The sequence below is a fragment of the Lampetra planeri genome, chromosome 6 (assembly GCF_965212315.1).
Source record: "Lampetra planeri chromosome 6, kcLamPlan1.2.h2, whole genome shotgun sequence".
Classification (NCBI taxonomy): Eukaryota; Metazoa; Chordata; class Hyperoartia; order Petromyzontiformes; family Petromyzontidae; genus Lampetra; species Lampetra planeri.
Window position 1 is genome coordinate 6,162,142 of NC_136112.1, and position 22,871 is coordinate 6,185,012.

A 22,871-nucleotide genomic window follows, 5' to 3' on the forward strand; every position below is an offset into this window, starting at 1 on the left:
AGTAGAAACCGGAGGACCCGGAGAAAAATCCACGAGACCACGGGGAGAACATGCAAAATGTCGGGATCCAACCCACGGATTTCTACATGCCAGGCAAGGGTGATAACATCTCCCCACCCAAGCAGGGATCCCTTACCATCACACAACACAACAGAATGTGCAACGTGTACTTGAAAATGTCTGGGGGGGGGGATATAGCGTGTCCATTAACACAAGCGTCCATTAAACTACCACTGTGTCTTACCCTCTTGCGTGTGAAGGAACATCTGAATTAAGTGTATTGAGCAAACAAGCCATGAAGCTAATTGTACTCATGATGTGGCTGACGAACTGTTTGTATTAGTACCACAATGACTGTTTGAGCATGTTTTATGGGATTGTCCAGAGCATATTTCCTCCCCTGAAGCCTGATTGTGTGAAACGGTTCTTTCAGGTCATCATTGCATTGACTCTGTAATATGTTTCCTGCCTAATCCAATGCTACTGCTGCCCGGCGACAAGTGGTGTAATGCAATTGCCCTGGTTATATTGTTAATGTTATTATTTGCAGTTAATATTATAGTTTGTCTTCTTTGATGGAGCACTGACTTTTTTGGTTGAAGACTCGAGTACCTTTCAAATTTGAGTAGCTCTACTGGACAGGGCCACCCATACCAATCAGGTACTGAGCAAGAGTTGAGTAAAATATGTTCCCTAAAACGTAGATCTTTATAGCCAGTACAATGATCCATAATTGTTTTTGGATTCGGCCACATGGTAGTTGTATGCCAAAATGTGTTCCCTTGACCAATCTGCCCTGACCAGAGTTGTGAAGTATAATAAACCACCCACTATGTGTATCTGCGACAGCTATTTAAGGCAGACAATATCCAAGAGGTTACTAAATGGAGTGCTTTTAGAAATCTGAACTTCATCATGAAATGTAACATGCCAATCTGCCTAAAGGAGAACGTTTTAAATCCCTGTGAATTTCCCACTATTCCATATTAGAACGAAACACAGCCACTTGTAAGTATATATATAAACAGTATGTAGAAATATAACTACAAATTGCACAAAAAGCATGGAAAGATGCGTGTTTTGGTTTACTTCGAGACACACAAAGAGGTCGGCATGGGTTAGAGAACATATGCAGGTTAATGGCGTCAACCAAACTATCGAGAAAAAGAAGTGGGGTTGGGCCCGACACATATCCAACAGGGATGGAGGGCATTGGTCAAGACCAATATCGGTGTGGTAGTTAAGGGATGAAATGCATCCGAGAGGACATCCATCCACTTGAGGATATGGAGCAATCAAATCAGTTCATGTCCAGGTGCTGGGATGGATTGTTGCATCGCAGGATCATGAGAGGTGGTGGCGACCTAGGGGAGGCCTTCATCCAGCCGCTGTATTGATCATGGCTGATGATGATGATGATTGCACCAGTTAGGGTGGAGCTGAGTCACACTAGTATTGCACCATGGATCCGGTGACCTTTGTTTGATTCGCGACCACGGCTAACATCAGTGACAATAAGTGTCTGAACTGCTCCTGGTGTCCGCTTTTACCACGCGACACTGGTCGGCATGGTGACGTAAAATCAATTAACCCCTGTGACTGGCACAGTGTGGGGAGGCCTTTATCCAGCAGTGGAATTACAAAAGGCTGTAGATATATTAGATCATAATATCTTCTTGGTTCTTTCGGTAAAGTCACGTAGAAGGGAAATAATAAAATAATAATAATAAAACATAATAAAATAATTCTCACGACGTTTCGGCTGCAATGCAAGCAGCCGTCCTCAGGTGAAGAAGGACGACTGCTTGCGTTGCAGCCGAAACGTCGTGAGAATTATTTTATTGTTTTATTTTAATTATTTTATTATTTCCCTTCTACGTGACTTTACCGAAAGAACCAAGAAGATGAATCCCTGCAGTCACGAAAGCTTTAAATCGAAATTTAGATCATGATAGTTATTTAGATTGAGTTTTTTTTAATATATATACACACACACACAATAAAGTATCCTTTGCATAGTTAAAATTTGTAATTTTTACTGCTAAGAAAAGTGGGCTTCGGCACGACACATGGCGAACAGCGAGACGGCGGGAACAATGACAAAGTGCCAGCCAATGAAGGGGAACGCGTCTGAGGGGATGGTCACCGTGGAGGTGGAGCGATAATATTACGATTGGACGTCTGTAAAAAATAGCTTCATAGCTCATCGGATTCCTCCAGTGTGAATACATATTTTGATTCTATAGAGATGGCTTTGAGGGGTCTTCATCCAGCAGTGGATTGATTATGGTTGATGTGACAATGAATTGTTAAGAGGCTTCCTTTTATTAATTGTATTAATCATGCAACTGTGTTTTGCCTATTACTTTGAAAAATAGAAGTTAAAAAACGGATTAAAAGTATTTTTTTGAGCTATTGGTGTCTCATCATCAAAGCATTCATTGGGAACTTCCAAAGAGCAGTGCATTACCGTGTGAATTAGAGACGGGCATTTTCTGAAGAAGGAATCAAAAGCTACTTTCTGAGATCTCTTCAAGTGACCTCTCTTATCCACAACCGAGGGTGTTGCGCTCACTAACATGCCTCGCTTACAGAGGAATATTGTGTTGCAGTCGAAACGTCGTGAGAATTTGTATTGTTTTTAATTTTTTTAATTTTATTCTTTCCTTTCTACGTGACTTTACCGAAAGAACCAAGAATATGAATCCCTGCAGTCACGAAAGCTTTAAATAAAAAAATACTAGCTATAGGGCTAGATATAGAGGCATAATAATCAATGCTATTGATTATTTTTTTTCTTTTGTGTACAATGGTGACTGCACTGATGCCTTCGGCTCACTGCGTTTGATAACCCTGATTAATCGTGGGTGGGTGACTGTCCAGATGTTGCACTCGGGGTCTCAGCAGTGCTAGCTCACAGTGCTCTGACATCTGAGCAACATTGGCCACCTCGAAACAACCATTTTGCCGAAGACGATGTTGGATGAATGTGGTACTGTGTGGATGGCTCACTTAAATTTCTATCTCGAGCTTTAATTGTTACGTTTTGTTACCTTGACGAGTTTGTGTGTGTGTGTGTGAACAAAATACAGTATATTCACTGATAGCACTACATGTGAATTATTATTTAACGTCTCTGAAACTTAAACTTTACAAAACCACTTTCTCAAAATATCCAACTTATTCTAAACATTATATTCCTGAGGTGCTTTTTATTTGCCGGTGGCATAAAGGTATTACCGAATATTCTTAAAATCATTCAACTAAAATGACTCTCCCCTAAAGCTCTGCATAGTCTCCACAACTTAAAATTCATTCTTTTTTTGGATTGGGTTTTGTTTACTTAATTCAGGCAATAAAACAACTTGCCTTATGTAAGATTAAAATAACAAAATGTATACTTCTATCCTCCGCAGGACAATGAAGCCGCATAAATGGCAAGAGATGCCTACATTTTAAGCAGTTTTTTTCAGTATAATAAAGTTATGGTGGGATAAAGTGTGAGTATTCCCACCCCTTCAAAGTAATCTGGCCAGTGTATAAGAGTAGGCAAAATACCCTCTAGAAGGCTTTCTAGATCTCCTCCAGTGAAAGCCCTTCCACCACTCGCAGTGGTGTGAGCAAACATTTTCAGGACTGTCCCTTTACTTTTACCTTTATCCAATTAGTGATTGAAGACAGAACGAAAGGCTTGGTGTGGAGATTAAATTAACATGTTGATTTTTGAAGAATCGAACGGTTCTTTCCGAGCTTGCCCACTCTATTAAACTAATTAAAAATGAGCACCATCCATCTTTACTTTGTTAACGAACATATTGGTATATGATTAAAACAGCAGTCTATATTCTCTTTGAAATACTACGTCTAATTTTTCAGTTTGCGTTCCTACAAATGACCTTCTCACATAATGTATATCTCAAGCATATTGGTCCTTACAAGGAAATATTGCCTTTACATTTTATATATTTAAAATAAACGTGAAAAATTGTGTGTGCACTGTTCATATCATGGTCACACTTTTATTCAAACGAGTTGTTTTTAATTGTAACCAAAAAACATCTATATTTGTATATATATTACACTGCATTATTGATAAAATAGTTTTCTAATGCCTAAATCCCATTATCATGATAGAATTTCTTGAAAATGTAAGATACAATGTAATATCGTACTGCATTAATGCCATGGGTGTCGACATTGACTTTAGGAAAATGTAACTTAATGATCCATAAAAAAATTCTGTATACAATAATTGGGAGAGTTGTACTTTTGTGATTTGGTAGATGATTGAATGGGCACGCATTTATATATATAGATGTGGACAATGCATTTAAATAAGAAATAAGAAAATACAATCTATTTTATTTCTTTATATATATTTTTCAAATGTTAAGATATTATTTAGAGGACTATGTGCAGTATGCTAAACAATTGGCAATAGTTATTGTCACATGTTTAGCAAAACCTTGTTGTGCGTGACTTGTGTTGCTCATACTTTATAAACTTTATGTTAAGCCCGCCTTTGCAGCTCTCTTTTTGAAGTTAGTTATATATATAATAATTGCACGCAGTTCGTTTGCATGTGTAGGGCTGTTACAGAGAGCCCGTTATGCATGGCAGCCTATGGTAAACAAACACAGTAGGCGGGGCTACATGTGTGCACGAGCAGGTGCCCTCTGCGACGTCCGCGCCAGACACCCTGGGGGGTCGATTCGGTCATTATGATCCCCCGGGGCCCCACCCCTCAGGGAGGGGTTGGGTATAAAAGGGGAATGTATCGAGGGGCTCGGGAGTGTTGTGTTAGCTAAGAAGAGGAGACGGAAGACGTCCTAGATAGAGCCCTGGTCTCCCCCTGGCACGCCGTCCTTATCAGGACCGCGCAGGCTCGAGCCAGTGGCGTGGTACCAGAGCCAGAGCCAGTGCTGGTCTGGACTCTGGGTACCGGGCCCGACTGACCAGTGTCGGGCCAAGATAGCCTCCCCTAGCCCATTAGAGGAGGACTCAGAGGCAGGCTAGGGTTAGCCTAGAGGTGTGTCCTCAGATAGACGGGTGAGGGGGCCGATACCCCCTCAGTGTGTATGTCACAACGTGTGGTGTTAAATAAACAAGTGTGCCTCCAACTCCGGTGTGAACGAGTCATAAGCGTTACTACATCTGGCGTCAGAAGTGAAACAAAGTACGAACATGGATACACGCCGGACGACTCGAGTCGGAGTACCAGGAGCGGAGGACACCGCTGCAGTTGGAGAGCCCGAGACGGCTGAAGATGCCATCGAGCAGCCGGGGCTGGGTGCATCCACGCCACAGCAGCTGGAGGAAGGGGAGCCGTCGACGGAGGGGCTGAGGCAGGCGCACGCGAAGCTGGCCGAGCTGCTGTACGCCGCAGCCGCCATGCTCGATAACATCACACGGCTGGGGGCTGCGGGACCGCCACGAGGCGACAGCAGCCAACGACCACAGCGCCTTCCCGCCATTTCAACGGAGCAACATTTTGAAACTCCCGCCATCGCCGCAGCTGCTGTTGAGGGCGTGGCCGCTCTAAGCATCGCGTCCAACGGCGGGAGTACAGTACCTGCCGCGTCACCACGGGTGCGACCGGCGATGCCATCGCTGCTTCGGGCCGACGCTGAGTCGAGTGAGGGAGACGAGGGAGCGCGATCGTCCTCTGCAGCCGCTGCCTTACATCAGCGACTGCCGCCACTCAAAGAATTTGTGGGCGAGGAGGGCGACTGGGGCGGCTTCCAGCGGCGCTTCCTCGCTCACCAGGAGATGGCACAGTGGACAGACGCCGAGGCTCTCCGAGCACTGCCAGCACTCCTCGACAGCGACGCCCTCGCCACACTAACATCGGCAACGAAGGAGAGGCGTTCCACGCTGCGGGAGGCGATGCAAGTGCTGTCCGCTGTGTATGGGCCACCATCGGACTGTCGTCAACTCTTTTACGATCGCCAGCGGGGGACGAAGGAGTCGCCCCTGGCGTACCGTACAAGCCTCCTGGCGCTGGCAAAGGAAGCCTTTCCACGAATGGACGACGAGGGGATCGACGCCATGGTGACAGAAAAGATACTTTTGCTGGCGGACGACTTAGACATCGTCATTGTCGCACAGGACGATGCAGAAATGTGCTCCCTCCAAGCGGCCCGTCTCCTCCACGCAAACCTGTCCTCTCAACGACGGAAGGCCAGCAAGGCGGCGAGTGGGCGCGCCGTCGCTGCGGCCACCCTCCCGGCGGAAGAGGTTTGCGCCATCAATCATCGACGGCAGCACGGAGCGGGAGCGCGGGGGGACCGGGCCGGTTCAAGCCATCTACAACGTCCATCGTCGCCACCAGCGCTTCCACGCTGCTACAACTGCGGCATCCGGGGCCACGTCGCCTCGGGGTGCCGCTCTCCTCGGCAGCGCGGGACGACACCTCAACGGGACGCCGGCCCTCGTCACAAGCTCCACCATCATAATCCGGCGAGTCGCGGCACCCCTCACGTTTGGCCCACGCACACGCCCGTCGCACACTTAAACACCGCAGCGAAGGGGGGGCCAATATCGCGTACCATGGCACCAACACGCACCGCTCTGGGTACTCACATTGAACCCAGCCAGTGGTCCGTGTTGGCCCATCGGGTTGTAGCCGCGTCGTCGGGGTCGTCGGCCGTTGTGGGTCACATCGATGGGGTGGAGGTTCGCATCTTGGTCGATACAGGAGCATCGGCGACCATTATTTCGGAGTTGATTTATAACATTCTCCCTGCCCAGAGCCGTCCTTTGATGCCTGTTAATGTGCCATTCTTTGCTGCTAACGGGGGTTCACTTGGCATCATCGGACAAATTCGAGCCCAAATTTGTGTCGGGGATATTAAATTATCTGGGCCGATTTTTGTTTCCTCCTCGCTGGCGGTTCCGTGCCTGCTGGGGACGGATTTCCTGGCCAAAATGCCGATTAGGATATTAATCGACCAGGGATGCATTGAGCTCCCATCGGGCCGACGCATGGCGTTTTTGCCATCCCCCGCTACGAGCCGGACGGCGTTCGCGACGGTGCCGGCGTTCGTAGATAGAACGGTGCGCGTTCCTCCGGGGGCGCAAATGTTAATTCCTTTGAGACTTCGGCGGCCCTTCGCTAAGGGCATTGGGGCTCAAGGGGTTTTGCTGGGACCGTCTAGGGCCGGGGTCAGTGGACCTAATTTACTCCCGGCCCAGACCATAGTGAGAGGGGATGGAGAACCCTTCATCGCGGTCCTCAATGTGGGCTCGCAGACGGTGGTGGTCCCACAGGGGACCGTGCTTGCTCACGCAACGCCGGTGCCCTGTGAGGAACCCGTCGCGAGTCATGTCGGCGCTGCCCCTGCACCGCGACCACATTCAGACAGCGATGAAGGGTGGCTCGAGGCGCTTTGCGCGGGATCGACGGACCTGTCAAATTTAGAGCGCCAACGTCTTAAGACACTACTGAGGGAATTTTCCGACGTTTTCAGTCGGGATAAATACGATTTGGGCTGCACTCATCTGCTGCGTCACCATATTGATACGGGTGACAGCGCGCCAATACGCCTAAATCCTTTTCGGTTGAGTCCCGCCGAAAAGGACCATGTCAAATCGGCTGTTGATGACATGCTAGCCGCCGACATAATTTCTCCCTCCAACAGCCCTTGGGGAGCGCCGATCGTCCTGGTTAAGAAGCAGGACGGTTCGTTGCGGTTTTGCGTTGACTTTCGGCGCCTTAATAAAATTACGGTTGCCGATGCATACCCGCTCCCACGGATGGACGAATCGCTTGACGCCTTGGCGGGAGCGCGATTCTTCTCCACATTGGACTTACTTTCGGGATTCTGGCAGCTTCCTCTGGACGATGATTCAAAGCCTAAAACTGCTTTCCGTACTCCGCACGGCCTGTTTCAATTCAACCGGTTGCCGATGGGCTTACACTCAGCGCCGGCAACTTTCCAGCGGTTGATGGAATTGGTTTTGGCTGGATTGCAATGGGAGTCGTGCCTGATTTATTTGGATGACGTCATTGTCTTTGGCAAAACTTTTGAGGAACATCTCCAGAGGTTGCGGGCGGTTTTCCTAAAGATGCGGGCTGCTAATTTGAAATTTAAGCCCCAAAAATGCCATTTGTTACGCGAGTCGGTGCGTTATTTGGGGCACATCGTGGGGCGCTCAGGTATTTCTACCGATCCCGCCAAAACGCAGTGTGTAAGCTCCTGGCCGACTCCCACCTCAGTGGGAGAGGTTAGGAGTTTTATTGGGTTTGCGTCGTATTATAGACGCTTCGTCGCTAATTTTGCGACTATCGCCAAACCCCTACATGCTTTAACATCTAAAGGGGTTCGGTTTTGCTGGGGTCAGGAGGAGGAGGCTGCTTTTTGCTCCCTTCGGGATGCTTTGGTAAACGCTCCTCCCCTGATTTACCCTGATTTTTCAAAACCGTTCTTGCTCGACACCGATGCGAGCAACACGGGTATTGGGGGCGTGCTCTCCCAGGTGGTTGACGGCGTGGAACATGTGGTTGCGTACGGCAGTCGGGTGTTGTCTCCAGCGGAGCAACGGTATTGTGTCACCCGTAGGGAACTGTTGGCAATTGTCCATTTCGTCCAACAGTATCGCCCATATCTGTACGGTCGGCATTTCACCGTCCGCACAGATCATGCGGCACTGCAGTACGCCCTGAGGGTTCAACAGCCATCGGGACAATTGTCCCGATGGTTGGAGGTCCTCCAGGATTACGATTTCCAAACCACATACCGTAAGGGCGTTCGCCACACCAACGCGGACGCTCTGTCACGCTTGCCAACCACCTCCGAGTGTGCATGCCTCCTGGGGTCTGGACGTTGCAGGCCTCCAGGGGACACATCGGTACCTGTCTTGGCGGCCGCCAACGACGACGATGCAATGGTTCCTAATTCGATCGAACAACAGGGCAAAGATTCCCTGTTGGGGTTGCCCGTCATTGAATGGGGGCGCCTCCAGATGGAGGATGTCTCCCTCCTCGGGTGGCGACGTCGCGTTGGCGGTGCGGCGGGGGGAAAAAGAGGTGGTTCCGACGCATGGGAAATGTGCCAAGGTCTGCTAATGCATTGGGACGGGAAGTCACGTCGACATCGGCTGGTTGTCCCTACTGGGTTGCGGGGTAGGGTGGTATGGGCCGCTCATGAGCGCCTCCTACACCTGGGGACCCAAAAGACTCTCGCCTTGCTGCAACTTGATTTTTACTGGCCTGGCATGACGAGGGATGTGGGGGATTTGTTGGGATCGTGCCCTCAATGTGCACAACGCAAACCGCCGGCACGGGAGTCTAACCCGCCCTTGCAATCGATCAAAGTGTCCAGGATAAACGAGCTGGTCGCTCTGGACATTTTGGGACCATTCCCCGCCACCCCCAGAGGGAATAGATATTTGTTGACGGGTGTCGAGTATTTTACACGCTGGCCTATGGCCTGGCCTTTGGCCAACCAGTCGGCAGCAGCCATCGTGGAGGCCTTTGTTCAGGGTTATGTCCTGGACAAAGGTGCTCCGGAGAGGCTGCTGACCGACCAGGGCAGAAATTTTTCCGGTAAACTACTCAGACAAGTCTGCGATCTCCTGGGCACAAAGAAAATTCGGACCTCCCCATATCACCCACAAACTGACGGGATGGTCGAACGTTTGCATCGCACCATCTCGTCCATGTTATCACAACAAGTTTCGGACTCGCAAACGGATTGGGACCTACAAATTCAGGGGGTCTTGGCGGCGTACCGGATGGCACCCCATGCGGCTACGGGGTTTTCTCCCTTTTACCTCATGTACGGCCGAGAACCAGACCCGCCTGTTCGTGCCCAGTTGCGGATCCCCGTGCCGCAGGGAAAAACTAATCTGGCTGACCACGTTAAATTTAATCTGGACAAATTGACCGAGGCACGGGATGCTGCAATGCAAAACTCTGACCTCCGTCAGAAGGCAAATGAGCGCCTCAGATTGAGTCGAGCGCACATGCTGCAGTGGAAGCCGGGGGACAAGGCATGGTTGCACTGCCCCCAGGTGCCACTGGCAACCTCCTCTAAACTTGTGCGGCCGTGGCGGGGCCCTGTGGAAGTGGTGGAGGTGTTACGTCCGCAGTGCGTGCGCATCAAGTGGGGGAAGCGGCGATGGTTCGTGCACCCCTCCAGATTAAAACCCTTCGCTGCGGTACACAACCCCACTTCACACGCGCGTGGCCAAACGTGTGGGGGGTCGGCCGACTTGCTGGGTCCGTCTCTGTCGCTCTCACCTAATGCCTTGCCGGCTGTGCCACCTTCAGGGGCATCAGGAGTGACGGGCTCACGCCCGATCACCCCTCCTGCGGATACCGAGGGTCACGCGGAGTCAGAGGAATGCTCACCTCAAGACGGACAGTCGCCACCTGATGGTCCGCCACGCGGGGTTACCCCGTGTGAGGGGCCCGCTGCAAGGACGCGCGCTAAAATGCGCAAACTGTTGTGAGGCCGGAAAATGTGTACATAGCTGTTGTGTTTATTGGCTGTTGTGTGGATGGTGTGTTTCCCGCTCCTCGGATGTACATATGTTGGGTTCACCGTTTGTTGTGTGTGCGGGGTGGGTTCCCTGCTGGTTGTATATAAGCTGTTTTTTTTTACGGAATTCGTATTTATTCGGGGGGGTGCGACGGGTTGTTTCTCATCTTGTTGTTGTGTCTTGTTCTGGTTCCTGTTATGGTTCAAAAATAGTGAGGCACACGTCAGGGGGTGAAGGCACCTTTATTGTAAAATTTTGTATGTTGGCAGCCGGGACGGCTGCATGCTATGTGGGGGGGAGTGATGTAGGGCTGTTACAGAGAGCCCGTTATGCATGGCAGCCTATGGTAAACAAACACAGTAGGCGGGGCTACATGTGTGCACGAGCAGGTGCCCTCTGCGACGTCCGCGCCAGACACCCTGGGGGGTCGATTCGGTCATTATGATCCCCCGGGGCCCCACCCCTCAGGGAGGGGTTGGGTATAAAAGGGGAATGTATCGAGGGGCTCGGGAGTGTTGTGTTAGCTAAGAAGAGGAGACGGAAGACGTCCTAGATAGAGCCCTGGTCTCCCCCTGGCACGCCGTCCTTATCAGGACCGCGCAGGCTCGAGCCAGTGGCGTGGTACCAGAGCCAGAGCCAGTGCTGGTCTGGACTCTGGGTACCGGGCCCGACTGACCAGTGTCGGGCCAAGATAGCCTCCCCTAGCCCATTAGAGGAGGACTCAGAGGCAGGCTAGGGTTAGCCTAGAGGTGTGTCCTCAGATAGACGGGTGAGGGGGCCGATACCCCCTCAGTGTGTATGTCACAACGTGTGGTGTTAAATAAACAAGTGTGCCTCCAACTCCGGTGTGAACGAGTCATAAGCGTTACTACACATGGATTGCTCTTTTGCTACAATGACAAGATCATCAGAAAATCTGAGATGTTGAATCTTTCCTCTAATAAAATCTCATCTCCAATCCAATTTTCAGAAAATGCAATAAAGTGTCGTCTACATTTTGCTGTGAATAACTTTGGTGAGAGCGTATCACCTTGTCTCGTGCCTCTTCTAGTTCGTATTCTGTAAGGTTATGCAATCTCACAGTGTAGCTGTAACTATCTTCATGACCAGTGTACATCGTCTATGTGTATGTTTTAGTGAGGTAAATTTCTGACACCTTGGATGACTGAAAAGCTACAAAATACAAGTAAAATGGTATTTGCTTATCATTTCTCTTTTATAGGATCTCGTTTTTTTCATAGTATGTATGTGGCCAATGGTATAATTATTATTGTTTAAATGCACTTTATTTGGTAGGTTGGCCTCTAATATGCCCATCATTTGGTTCCATATGATCTTTATGAACAAAAAGTATACATGACAGGGGGCTAATGGGTCTGTAATGCTTGAAATCAATATTGTCTTTCTTTTTGAATCGAGGAATGCTAGAGGCATCATTCCACAATTGAGGCAATTCATTTCTGTGTAAGCCTTTCTCTCAAAAGTCAGTCGAGCTCCTGACGATGTCCACATTTATTCCATCTATTCCTGGAACATTCTCCCTTTTATATGCTGAATGGCAGTGGTTATTTCTTCAAGTGTGACATCAGGAACCACCTCCGTTTCACATGAGAAGTATGCTTTTCCAAGGTATATCATTTGTTTCGTTTTCTAGAGCGATCTACATAATATTCTACTGAATATTTGATCAACAAATATTACTTTAATATTATATGGCAATACACAGTGTATTCTTTTAGATAAAACGAACAGTTATTAAAGACAATAAATTCAATAACGTTTCAATAAACAGTTTAAAGGTCACGCTTCTTGCTTCGAATGATGTGATGTTGACGCATTTTTGACTTTACTGTACTGCTAATCTTTTAAAGTAGGTACTTCACTCTAACTCCTCTGACACCATCCTTTTGAATTCATGCTTGATATAGTAGAGCTGTAGTGAAAAAGCGTAGAAAATGAGCTCATGAAAGCATTTTCTAAATTGCTACAGTCATGGAAGAACAGCAGCACACAGAAAAGGCTTTCTCCGCTCAAGCATGAACATTACAGGGTCTTGTTTTAACCAAAAAATATAGCATTTTGAGACATTCATCACTTTCCTGAATGAGACTGCCCAAAAACAAAACTATACATAGAGGGAAAATCTGTCTTCTATTTCCCAAATATGTCACGTGTTATATATTTAACCTTTTCCCTATTAGGGCAGTGTTATTGACATATGTGTTGAGTTTATTTATTTATTTGTGTTTTGTCAGTCACTGAAAATGCAGTATCATATAAAAGATGTCTAGTTTCATGTAGATGCACGTGTCAGAAAAACATTTATCAAATATGTGTTGGTCATAATGGAATATGATATTTGTTTATTTTTGCAGAAATACTGTTTTTAATTAAATGCATTGAAGAGTTCATTGTTTAGTTCAGTGAACACAATTCGTCCCAATTATTTCATTGCAAATCAGCTAATGAAGAGAATGTACATACAGCAAAGAATGCACATGTCACTTTAATAAGCTCAAGAATCATGCTAATGCAGAGTTGTTTGTTAATGCATGTGCCAACGATGCTTTGCTATTTAAGTGCCTCTTTCCCTATTTAACTGAATTGTAAATTAACGTGAAATTGGCAGAAACGTTTTTTTAACATATATATATAAACTTAGCAACAACAATAAGATGATAATGATTTCAACCTTGGCGGCTTGGGGAAGATACTTTCATCCAACAGTCGACTGACCATGGCTGATGATGAGTGTAAAATTGGTGGCGCTGTGGTTAGTGCGCTACACTCTGAACTGGTGATCTAAGTTAAAATTCCTGGCTAGTGATATCTGAACTGATCTTGAGCCTCCCCTTTACCAACCGACACTGGCAATCATGGTAGAAGATGGTCAAACTTCTCCTACAACTCACACAATATGTACAGTGGACCCCATCTAGCAGTGGATTACAATAAAGATATAATTAATTATACAGTACAATGAAATGTTGCATGTTCACAACAACCGTTTGCAACCACATTTCTATTTTCACTAATTGTTATACTGTTGATGTGTTCTCAATATGGCTATGTTGTTATTTTGCTTAAATCAATTTCATACTTCATTAAGAAGATAGTAAAGTTAATTTGGTATTGCATCCAAGCGAAGAAACTTAATCATGTACCGGTAAAGTCACTTTGAATAATATTTTGCAAACAAAACTTGTTTGAAGCAAATTCACATTTGTAACAAGTGCAAAACATATACGTTAACTCGTTATACACAAAGTATTCATTGTAGCAATGTACCAATGTAAATTACTTAATACAGAAATCGTTAAGTTTATGGTTGTACAGGACATACCTGGGCATTCCGAGCTTATATATTTTACATGAAATATTGGCATCTAACAAAAAAAATAATTATACATCGCGTCACAAACAAAGAAAAGATATATAGTCGCGTAGAAAGAAAATAAATTAAATAATTTAATTTTCTTTCTATGTGACTTTACCGAAAGAACCAAAGAGTAATTCCTGCCATCACGAAAGCTTCGAATCTAGTTTAAAAGATATATAGTTGAGATGGAATTATAATGTTAACTTTTTCAAAAAATTTCCTTTGCTACAAGTATACAAATATGTGTATAGTAGAACAAGAGTGATGTTTTTTGTGAACTATATATATAAACATGAGACAGGATGGTGCTTTTCACAACTGTAATTCAAAGCAAAGTTGTTTTTTTACGTGGACACATGCTCACTTGATCAGCTGTTTAGATAATGTACACGCCCCAACATAAACGTTTGAGATTCATAGCAGAGCACACTTTGACTTTTACATTACTCCAAGCATTCATAATTGATGTTGTTGTTTCATATTTACAAAAAAGTTTTTTACACGCTTTACCAAGATTATCTACATCTATGGCAGAATTACTCTAACAGTATAAATATACATTACCGTGTCTTTTTATGAATTTAAGTGAGCAATTGCTTCCCTTTTGATGCATGTTTAATGGATTCCTGCACCAGTCATCAATAAAGACCCTGAATAGAAAATATGACCTTAATTTATTCATGCTCTATATATTAATAAGTTTGTATCCATTACAATTTAATAAAACAAAACAGTGCTGTATACCACATGAAATAAAGAATATTACAATGTGTAATTTAAATGCATGAAAAATAACAATATACAAAAATAGCCACTTTAACTGAGATATTACACAGATGCACATCAGCTTGCTTTCCAATTCCTGCAATGTTTACAAAATTGTCAAGATGCTCTCCACAGCAATGATGAGGGAAATTGCCCAAACATGCACAGCCATGTATCGAAATAAGTACTTCAGAAAGCAACTTACACACTTCCAGCTGGATAGTCTGCAGGATATGATTTTTTTTTATTATCTACTATATTTCACATGGTCACACCTATACTAGAAAATTGGTGGATTTCTTGTCATCTATATATATTCTTAGCAATCTCCTTTTTTGTCACAACCTCACTCTTTGATGTCAATGTGATTGAGGTAAGGTGAACGCACCCGCAGACTCGGGCAGAATCACTTGTGTTTGATTTAGGCATTCCTTTTTCTGCTTAACATTTTGACCATGGGTATGCTCCCCAAAGTGGTGGTATAGTGGTCAATGCATTACTCTATGAAATTGGCAACCCAAGTTCAATTCCTGGTCACAGCAAAAAATCAGTGGCAAGTGATATCAGAAATGGTTCTGCCCTACTCCCCGTCACCAAACTGCACTGACCAGCATGCCGATGGTATGGTAAAAAAAGGACCGACATGGCGTGGAAGTCCTTCATCATTTGGTGGATTGAGAATGGCGGGATTGTATTTTATATTGTCGCCTATTGTGGTGGAGTGGTTATTAGCACATTTCGCTATGAACCCGGCAAACCTGAGTTCGATTCCTGGCCACAGGAAATCAGTTGCGAGTGATATTTAAATTCGTCCTGGGTCTCCCCTCTCCATCAACCCACACTGACCAATGCCAAGGTCAAACAACACTCATGACTGGTAAGGTGTGGGGAAGCCTTCATATTCCAGTGGATTGAAAAAGGGTTATACGTTACTCACATGCTCTCCATTATGTCATGTGCTTAAAGCGACGTGCATGACACACTAAAGGTACAGTGCCCTTTCGGCTCAGCGCAACGATCAACCATAGACCATGCTACACAGCCTAACACAATATTCTTCGCTTATCATTTGTTTTCTTATGTATAATCACTGTCCACATGATGATCAAGAATGTATTCTGCTATTGCACATTTTAAGCAAGGTTAAATTTAGATTCCAGGACACACTTTTGAGAGAGAGATGTGATCAACCCTGGGTTTACTATATAAATCCATTAAAAAAATATCGCGTAGATAATTTACACGAAAAAATGCACAACAGTCAAAGTGCAGTTTTAATTAATAGACTACAAATTTGTCATTATAATAACGAGATACAAGCCCAAGTATTTATAATTGAGAATACAATTAACTGCTTGTTTCCAGAAATTCAGGAAGGCATTAACTACAAATGTTAATATGTTGACATCATTTGTATTGTATATGTTGTAATGATGAACAATATCTGTGTTTCATTAAAATGGCATGAATAGTTTTACCTTTTACCGAGATCCAGATGTGATTTTTTAAAAGAGCTAATTTATTGCCTTCAACGAAACGCATCAAAAGCGAAGCAAAAACTATTTAAAAACCATAACATTATGAATAAACAGCACCTTTGATTAGCACATTTGGCTACTTATGGTGTGAAAGAAGTTCAACATACAATAAACCATACATATGTAAAACCAATACATTAAAATAATCCAATGCATTTTAGCCAATAAATATGAGATCATAATAATTTACATCACTTTGAAGACCTCTTCATTCCATGTCAGTCGTGGGAGTTGTTTGACCATACTTCATGCTGGTCAGTCTGCACCGATGATCATGGCTGGGAATCAAACTCAGGCTACGAAGTGCATAGTGCAGTGAGCTAACTACTGCACCAATGGCCAACTGGAATGGATATGCTGTAGATTAATATTTGGAAGGGATTTTACAGATATCTTTTAATTGTTTGCAATTCCTACTCTCAGAACCAACTGTAAATACAATCATGGACAAACCCATCTCCTGTCTGCACGGTTTGTCCAGTTTTTTCAGTATGATTTCTTATTAGCAGGTGTACTTTCGGTCTCATTTGTTCTGCCGGTCCCATGTGTACTCTCTATCCTGTTTGTACTCCTCTTCCCACGTGATATTATTTGTGCTCAGTCTTGACCGTCGGTACTCTCTGTACTGCCCATCCCATGGACATGAGTGTCTTGCTTGTGCTCCCGTGCCTGTGTATGCTGTATGTCTCGTTTGTGTTGACTGTCTCATTTATATATTTTTTGTCGCCTCTACAGTAATTTCGTTCAAAATCCAGTCCTGATGCCTTCATTTTCTTCTGCCCAGCCACCACAAGCCCAAATAGCCTTTGTTCGGTCAGATAGAGGGGTCTCAACGAGCGCGTCATGGGCTAGAGAAGAGATGGAGTGATGTAGCACGAGAGGATGTGGAGCTGAGTGGACTTGCCAATGACTGGTACCAGCGGTGTCAAGATCGGCCTCTGTGGAGGAGGTTCGTGAAGGACGCTGCTGGGCAGTTGGAGGCAGTCGCCCTCCAGCAACGGAGGGCAGAGAAGCGACGCTCACAACAACGAGCGGAGCGAATAAAACACAGAAAGTTGGCACAGTAGGGGGCACAGGTGGTGCATCGGTCAGTCATCTCAGTCAACCAACACATGGCACCTGGATCTGTTCCTTGACCTGCCAACGGGCGTTCGACACTTCACGTGGCCTTAAAGTGCACATAGCTTGGCACACGCGCTGCGGTGATATCACCGCCACTTGGTGTCGAATGGTGGTTTTTGTTGTTGTGTTTGTACAGCATCTTGAGATGCAGTTGCATTCACAGCCGATATTATCAGAAATGCTTTATTAAAAAATTATGTAGAAATTACAATGTCAACATATAATTATAAGCACAAAGGCTGCACGTTCACCAAGGAGCATAACATGTCGTGTAGAATGCATTTTTAAATACTTTGAAAATACGAATTTACAATCATAGTCTATAAGCCATGCATCATAAGGACACGTGTTTAACCTCTCCCCCACCCACCCCCATCTCTCTCGCTTTTTGTTTTTCTGCACAGCGGTGGAGAGTCTGCTCTCGAGATTGCCCGATTTTTGTTCGAGATGGACAACGTGACGAGTCTATCGGTGACGCGACGCATCCTCTGGCAAGTCGATTACGACAACAGGGGTCCCATTCCGGATCAAGACCGCATCATCACGGAGCTGACCGTCACTCAGAGAGACATCACTGCGATAAAGATAATCCCAAAGGTGTGAAAACGTTTGAAACGACAATTGCTTGAAACCAGCCTGACTGTGTGTTTTTTTTGGGGGGGTGTGTTTTTTTGTCTCGCAGGAAATCGTGCAGCTATAAAATTCACACAGCATTCGCACTGTTAACCGAATGACCCCAGATGACCCATTGTGCTTGTGTGCGTGCCTGTTGTTTTTAGTGTTATTATCTAAGTGGTTGCAGTGGCTCTACTCGGTTCCCTTGATTGTTTAGCCATGCATTGATCACCAACACCGCAAATAGCCAGCCAGCATTGATCTTTGAAAAAAGACATCCTGAGGAGTCTGCATCAAAATACTAAACACTCGAGGCTGCGCGCTCGTGTGCATATAATGCATTTCGACGCTCAAGCTAATTTGAAAGGGGGTTGGTGCATATCACAGGGAAAAGTGTTGCAATTGTGTAAGCTTGTGAAATCGAGCATTATGTGGCCCTCACCGATTATGGATTTCTCTTTTTTTTTTTACAAATTTAGTTTAATTACGAGTTAAGTTTTAGCACATTCAAATTCAATAAAACACACACGTTTGTAAATTGAAATAAAATAAAAATACGGCTATTGGGTAAACTTTTATTGCAATAAATTTCTTATTATTCAATGGTACACAGTTAATTTCTTAGTGATTTTTGTTGCTGTTCATATATTGTATCTGTTAAACATTACATGAAAACGTAACGCATGGGCATTGTAGCTGAAAGGCTTTTAAAAAGTCAAGGCTCGAGCCATTTTCTGGAAGTAATTGAAATGTACTTTTTTACATTGTGCAGAAAATAATTATGTAGGCATGTTTGTTTACTTTATCAGGGCCTAAGGGCCTTGGTGCTACTAATGCAGTCACAAAAAAATCCCCACCGAATTTCCTAAAATTAGCTACTATGATTTGAAGCTTTCGTGACTGCAGGAATTACTCTTTGGTTCTTTCAGTAAAGTCACGTAGATAGAAAATAAAATTAAAATAACAGATAATAAAATTAAATAAGATAAAAGAAACATTCTACAATGGAACATTCTACAAAGAAGCTGAAGGCACCCCAATGGGTTCTCGCTTATCTCCGGTTGTGGCCAACATTTTCCTAGAAAATTTTGAGATGGACGCCATCCAGGCTTCCACTCTACGCCCGTCCTCTTGGAAGAGATACGTGGATGACACGTTTGGCATCTGGCCACATGGCCGACCGGCTCTGAAACAATTCCTCAACCACATCAATTCCAAACACCCAACAATCAAATTCACCATGGAGGTAGAAAAGGATGGCATGCTACCTTTCTTGGAAGTCTTAATCAAAAAGAGACCAGATGGCTCATTGAGCCACTCTACCCATATTCACGCCTACCTAAAACCTGATTCCCACCACCATCCATCCCAGAAGAATTCCTTCATCAAAACGTTACACCATAGAGCTCAATGTATCTCCGACCATGAACACCTGGCCAGTGAACTCAAACACGTACACCAGGCTCTCAAGGCGAATGGATATTCTGACTACACAATCCGCAAAGTCATCACCCCAGCCGTGAGGAAGGAGCCATCTGAAGATCCAATCAAAACCATCACCTTGCCTTACATATCAGGGATAACCAGAAGGATTTCCAAAATCTTGAACAAACACAAGATTCAGGTCCGATTTAACACAGTGCATCAAATTCGTGATCTGATCCCATCTGTGAAGGACACAATTCCTGACATGCAATATCCCGGCGTCTACAAACTAAGCTGTATCTGCGGCAGCAGTTACATTGGGGAAACTAAACGACATGTCTCGGACTGTGTTCGTGAACATAAGGCAGATCTGAAACACGGCAGGACCAATACTTCTGCCGTGGCTGATCATTGTTTTAATGTGGCTGGCTCACACGAAATTGATTTCTCTAAGACGATGGTACTTGACAAGCTGACTGGCTATCAACAAAGATTTGTTCACGAAACCATCCATATATACAGACACAGACACAATTTTAACCGAGATGACGGTTTTAAACTCAGCAATCATTGGAAATATGTCATCAACCACTTCGGGTCATGACTTTATTTGTGTTTTCTTGTCAACCTCTACCATCAGCAGTGTGGATGGGTGTAGCGAGGTGCAATGCCCCCCCCCCCCCCATCTCTACCCCCCTCTCTCTCCCCGATCTCTACCCTCTTCCTCCCCCCATTATCTAACACACTTGGACTGCGCCCTCGCCTTTCAGCCCCCCCTCTCTCTCCCCCTGTCTCTGATCCCCCCCCTTCTCTCTCCCCCTGTCTCTGCCCCCTCCCTCCCCCCATTGTCACCTACATTTGCGCTGGCTGCCCCGCCCACTTTGAAAGCCCTTATAAGCAGTTGCATTTGGAGGCTTGCCCCTCTTTTGTCTCCGCCTGATGAAGATCGCTTGTGTTGCGATCGAAACGTCGTGGGTTTTTTGCTTTTATTTTCAATTTATTAGTTTCATTTATTTATTTTATCTTACTTAATTTTATTACGTCATTTTTATTTACTTTTCTATCTACGTGACTTTACCGAATGAACCAAGAATATGATAGCATTAATATTCAGGCATGCATGCTGTAATGTACATATTTTTTTTTTCCTGGCGTCTGGCTGCCACAGCATTTGTCTTGTAAATATAATGGGAATTAGAGGGGCATATCCAAACCACTTTTTTCACAGTACAACAGAGAACCGGCAGAACATAAATGTCTTCACCGTGATGGCCGATGCCCACATTTAAAATGTCACACTGCATATGAAAAAAATTCAGAAAATTTAGACTTACATCATTTTACGTGGGCAACTAGGTGCTGGCAGAAATGTGTTTTGATTGAATACATTTAAAGTCGAGTTTTTATGTTTCAATGGAGGTAGTGCAATTCCTGTGGAAATTCATAAAACTGAAAATACTTTTGTAGCGACTGAAACACTTTGCGAAAATTACTTTTATTTTGCACGTACAAGCAACCACATGAAAATGATGACTCTGCAACTTACGCTCGGATTGTGAGCAAAACAAAGAGCGACAATACATGTGATAAAGGAAGCAGCACATGAATTAAAAATAGATCAAAATAACGGATAGAGGCAGAGAGGAATGCAGGAACAAGTTTGATTACTTTTCACGAACTTTTACAGTCTTCATTCAAAGATGACACTCTAAAGATAGAGGCTATGTATGCTCTTACACCATGCCATGCATTTTACAAATCATAACGGTGCCTTTAAGTTTTCCTTGGGACTTACGAAGACCAAGACGTTTCATCATCCATCCTAACATTGACGTGATGTGTCCTCACTTGTGAGCACCGCATGTGTTTGTGCATGTCTGAGTGTGCGTGCATTCATGCGTAGAACTGTATGCCAGATTCACTAATTGACATTGTATGGCCCTCATTGTTTCTCTAATTTGTGTCCCTCATCCCACGTAAGTCTCAATATGAATATGTAATACTCGCGGATTGAAGTTGTTTTTGTATTCCAGACTATATGACAAATAATATATATTTTTAAACATATCCCTGTTAAATTTTGATTTAAAGCTTTCGTGACTGCAGGGATTCATATTCTTGGTTCTTTTGGTAAAGGCACGTAGAAGGGAAATAATACAATAATACAAATATAAAACAATTAAATGTAATGTTTTATATTTGTATTATTAAAATAATAAGCATATAAAACAATTAAATGTAATTGTTTTATATTTGTATTATTTAATTGTTTTATATGTTTATAATTTTATTGTTTCCCTTCTACGTGACTTTACCGAAAGAACCAAGAAAATATATCCCTGTTGTTTAGCCATCCAAGGTCCAAGTGTGACAAATGTAAAACAGTAATACCCCCTGGTTTACATCGGGGGTGCATTCGTGGGTAGGTGGAGGCGAAGGCTGAGAGGCGGCGGATACGAGAAAGGACAGATGGATGCTGTCCGCTACATGAGTGTGAGTTGAGGTGATGCAAATCGGGTAGAGGTATTAATAAATTGATGACGTATTTGCAAACGGCGTAAGAGGGGGGGGGCATAAATCGGGGTATTGTTGTATACGCTAGCTGGTGTTTATATCCATATCTTGATGTAGGTATTGCTAAGGGCCATTCCTGAACACTACTGTGCAATTGTATTTTGCTTTTAATTTGTTTCTCTGGCGTACAGCATCTTTCATCATTTGTTTTAAATCAAAAGTTAATTCAGCCGAGATAAACATATTTACTCTGAAAGGGAACACATTTGATAACGTTAACATTTTAAATGCACTACTAGTGAGACACATCAGGTTTACATTGAGAAGTATATTTCCTCGACTTTTGTAATTAATGTAAAATATCCGTTGTTGAATTGACTACAGAGTGTGTATTATCATGCATTGGAATTTATGTAGTTGGTAGAATTTTCATACAAGGTCTCTTCAATCTTGCAATAATGTTACCAGAGGATATTGCACTGTCACAAGTTATGAATTGCAAAAATAAAGTTAGTCCAAGCGTCACTTTTTGTTTAAAGTCACTCTCAGGAATTAAATGTGATTTAAATATTATCAGTAAGTGATCTCAAAGTCAAATGTTTTCAAGTGTTCAACAAAGATGTGGACATTCATTTGAAGAAGAAAACCCATCATAATCTCAACACACTTCAGTACAATTTAGTTACAAGTGCATTATAGCCTGTGGTTATTCTCCATCCTCAAATATTTGTTGAATCACGATTAACCTAATTTAGTTTCAGAAAAGTACGGACGTGGTAAATGTCATGGGTGCAAAATACTGTATAACATTCCCTTTGGATGGCCTGGATTCCTTTGCAAGGGAATCTCAGCCTAAAGCAAATATATATCTTAAAAGTAATAGATCATCAGAATTAAATAAAGGCAACGGAAGCGTAAAATGCAGAATTATAACACCAACGGTAGTGCAAACAGAATTTAATTTACTACCCTTTTATCATCAGTCACCGAGTTTAAAGGTCACTCGTTTCAAGAAAAAGAAAGAAGAG

General features: G+C 44.1%; 2 protein-coding genes across 2 annotated transcripts in view; both read left to right on the forward strand.

The window, feature by feature from the left end:
• LOC144719448 (transmembrane protein 132E-like) overlaps window positions 1–22,871 on the forward strand; it is a 150,550-nt gene that overhangs the window by 92,040 nt on the left and 35,639 nt on the right. Inside the window, exon 4 of the mRNA XM_078595363.1 lies at window positions 17,694–17,886. Within this exon, the coding sequence (XP_078451489.1) occupies window positions 17,694–17,886 (193 nt within the window). The remainder of the gene's footprint in view (window positions 1–17,693; window positions 17,887–22,871) is intronic.
• Window positions 4,584–11,355, forward strand: LOC144719449 (uncharacterized). Its single transcript, XM_078595364.1, has 2 exons — window positions 4,584–6,459; window positions 10,274–11,355. Exons 1-2 carry the CDS (start codon window positions 5,185–5,187, stop codon window positions 10,286–10,288), a joined length of 1,290 nt encoding a protein of 429 aa, XP_078451490.1. The 5' UTR covers window positions 4,584–5,184; the 3' UTR covers window positions 10,289–11,355.

Excerpts from the sequence above, each read along its gene's own strand:
- LOC144719449 (XM_078595364.1), top strand. The coding sequence starts at position 5,185 with ATGGATACACGCCGGACGACTCGAGTCGGAGTACCAGGAGCGGAGGAC.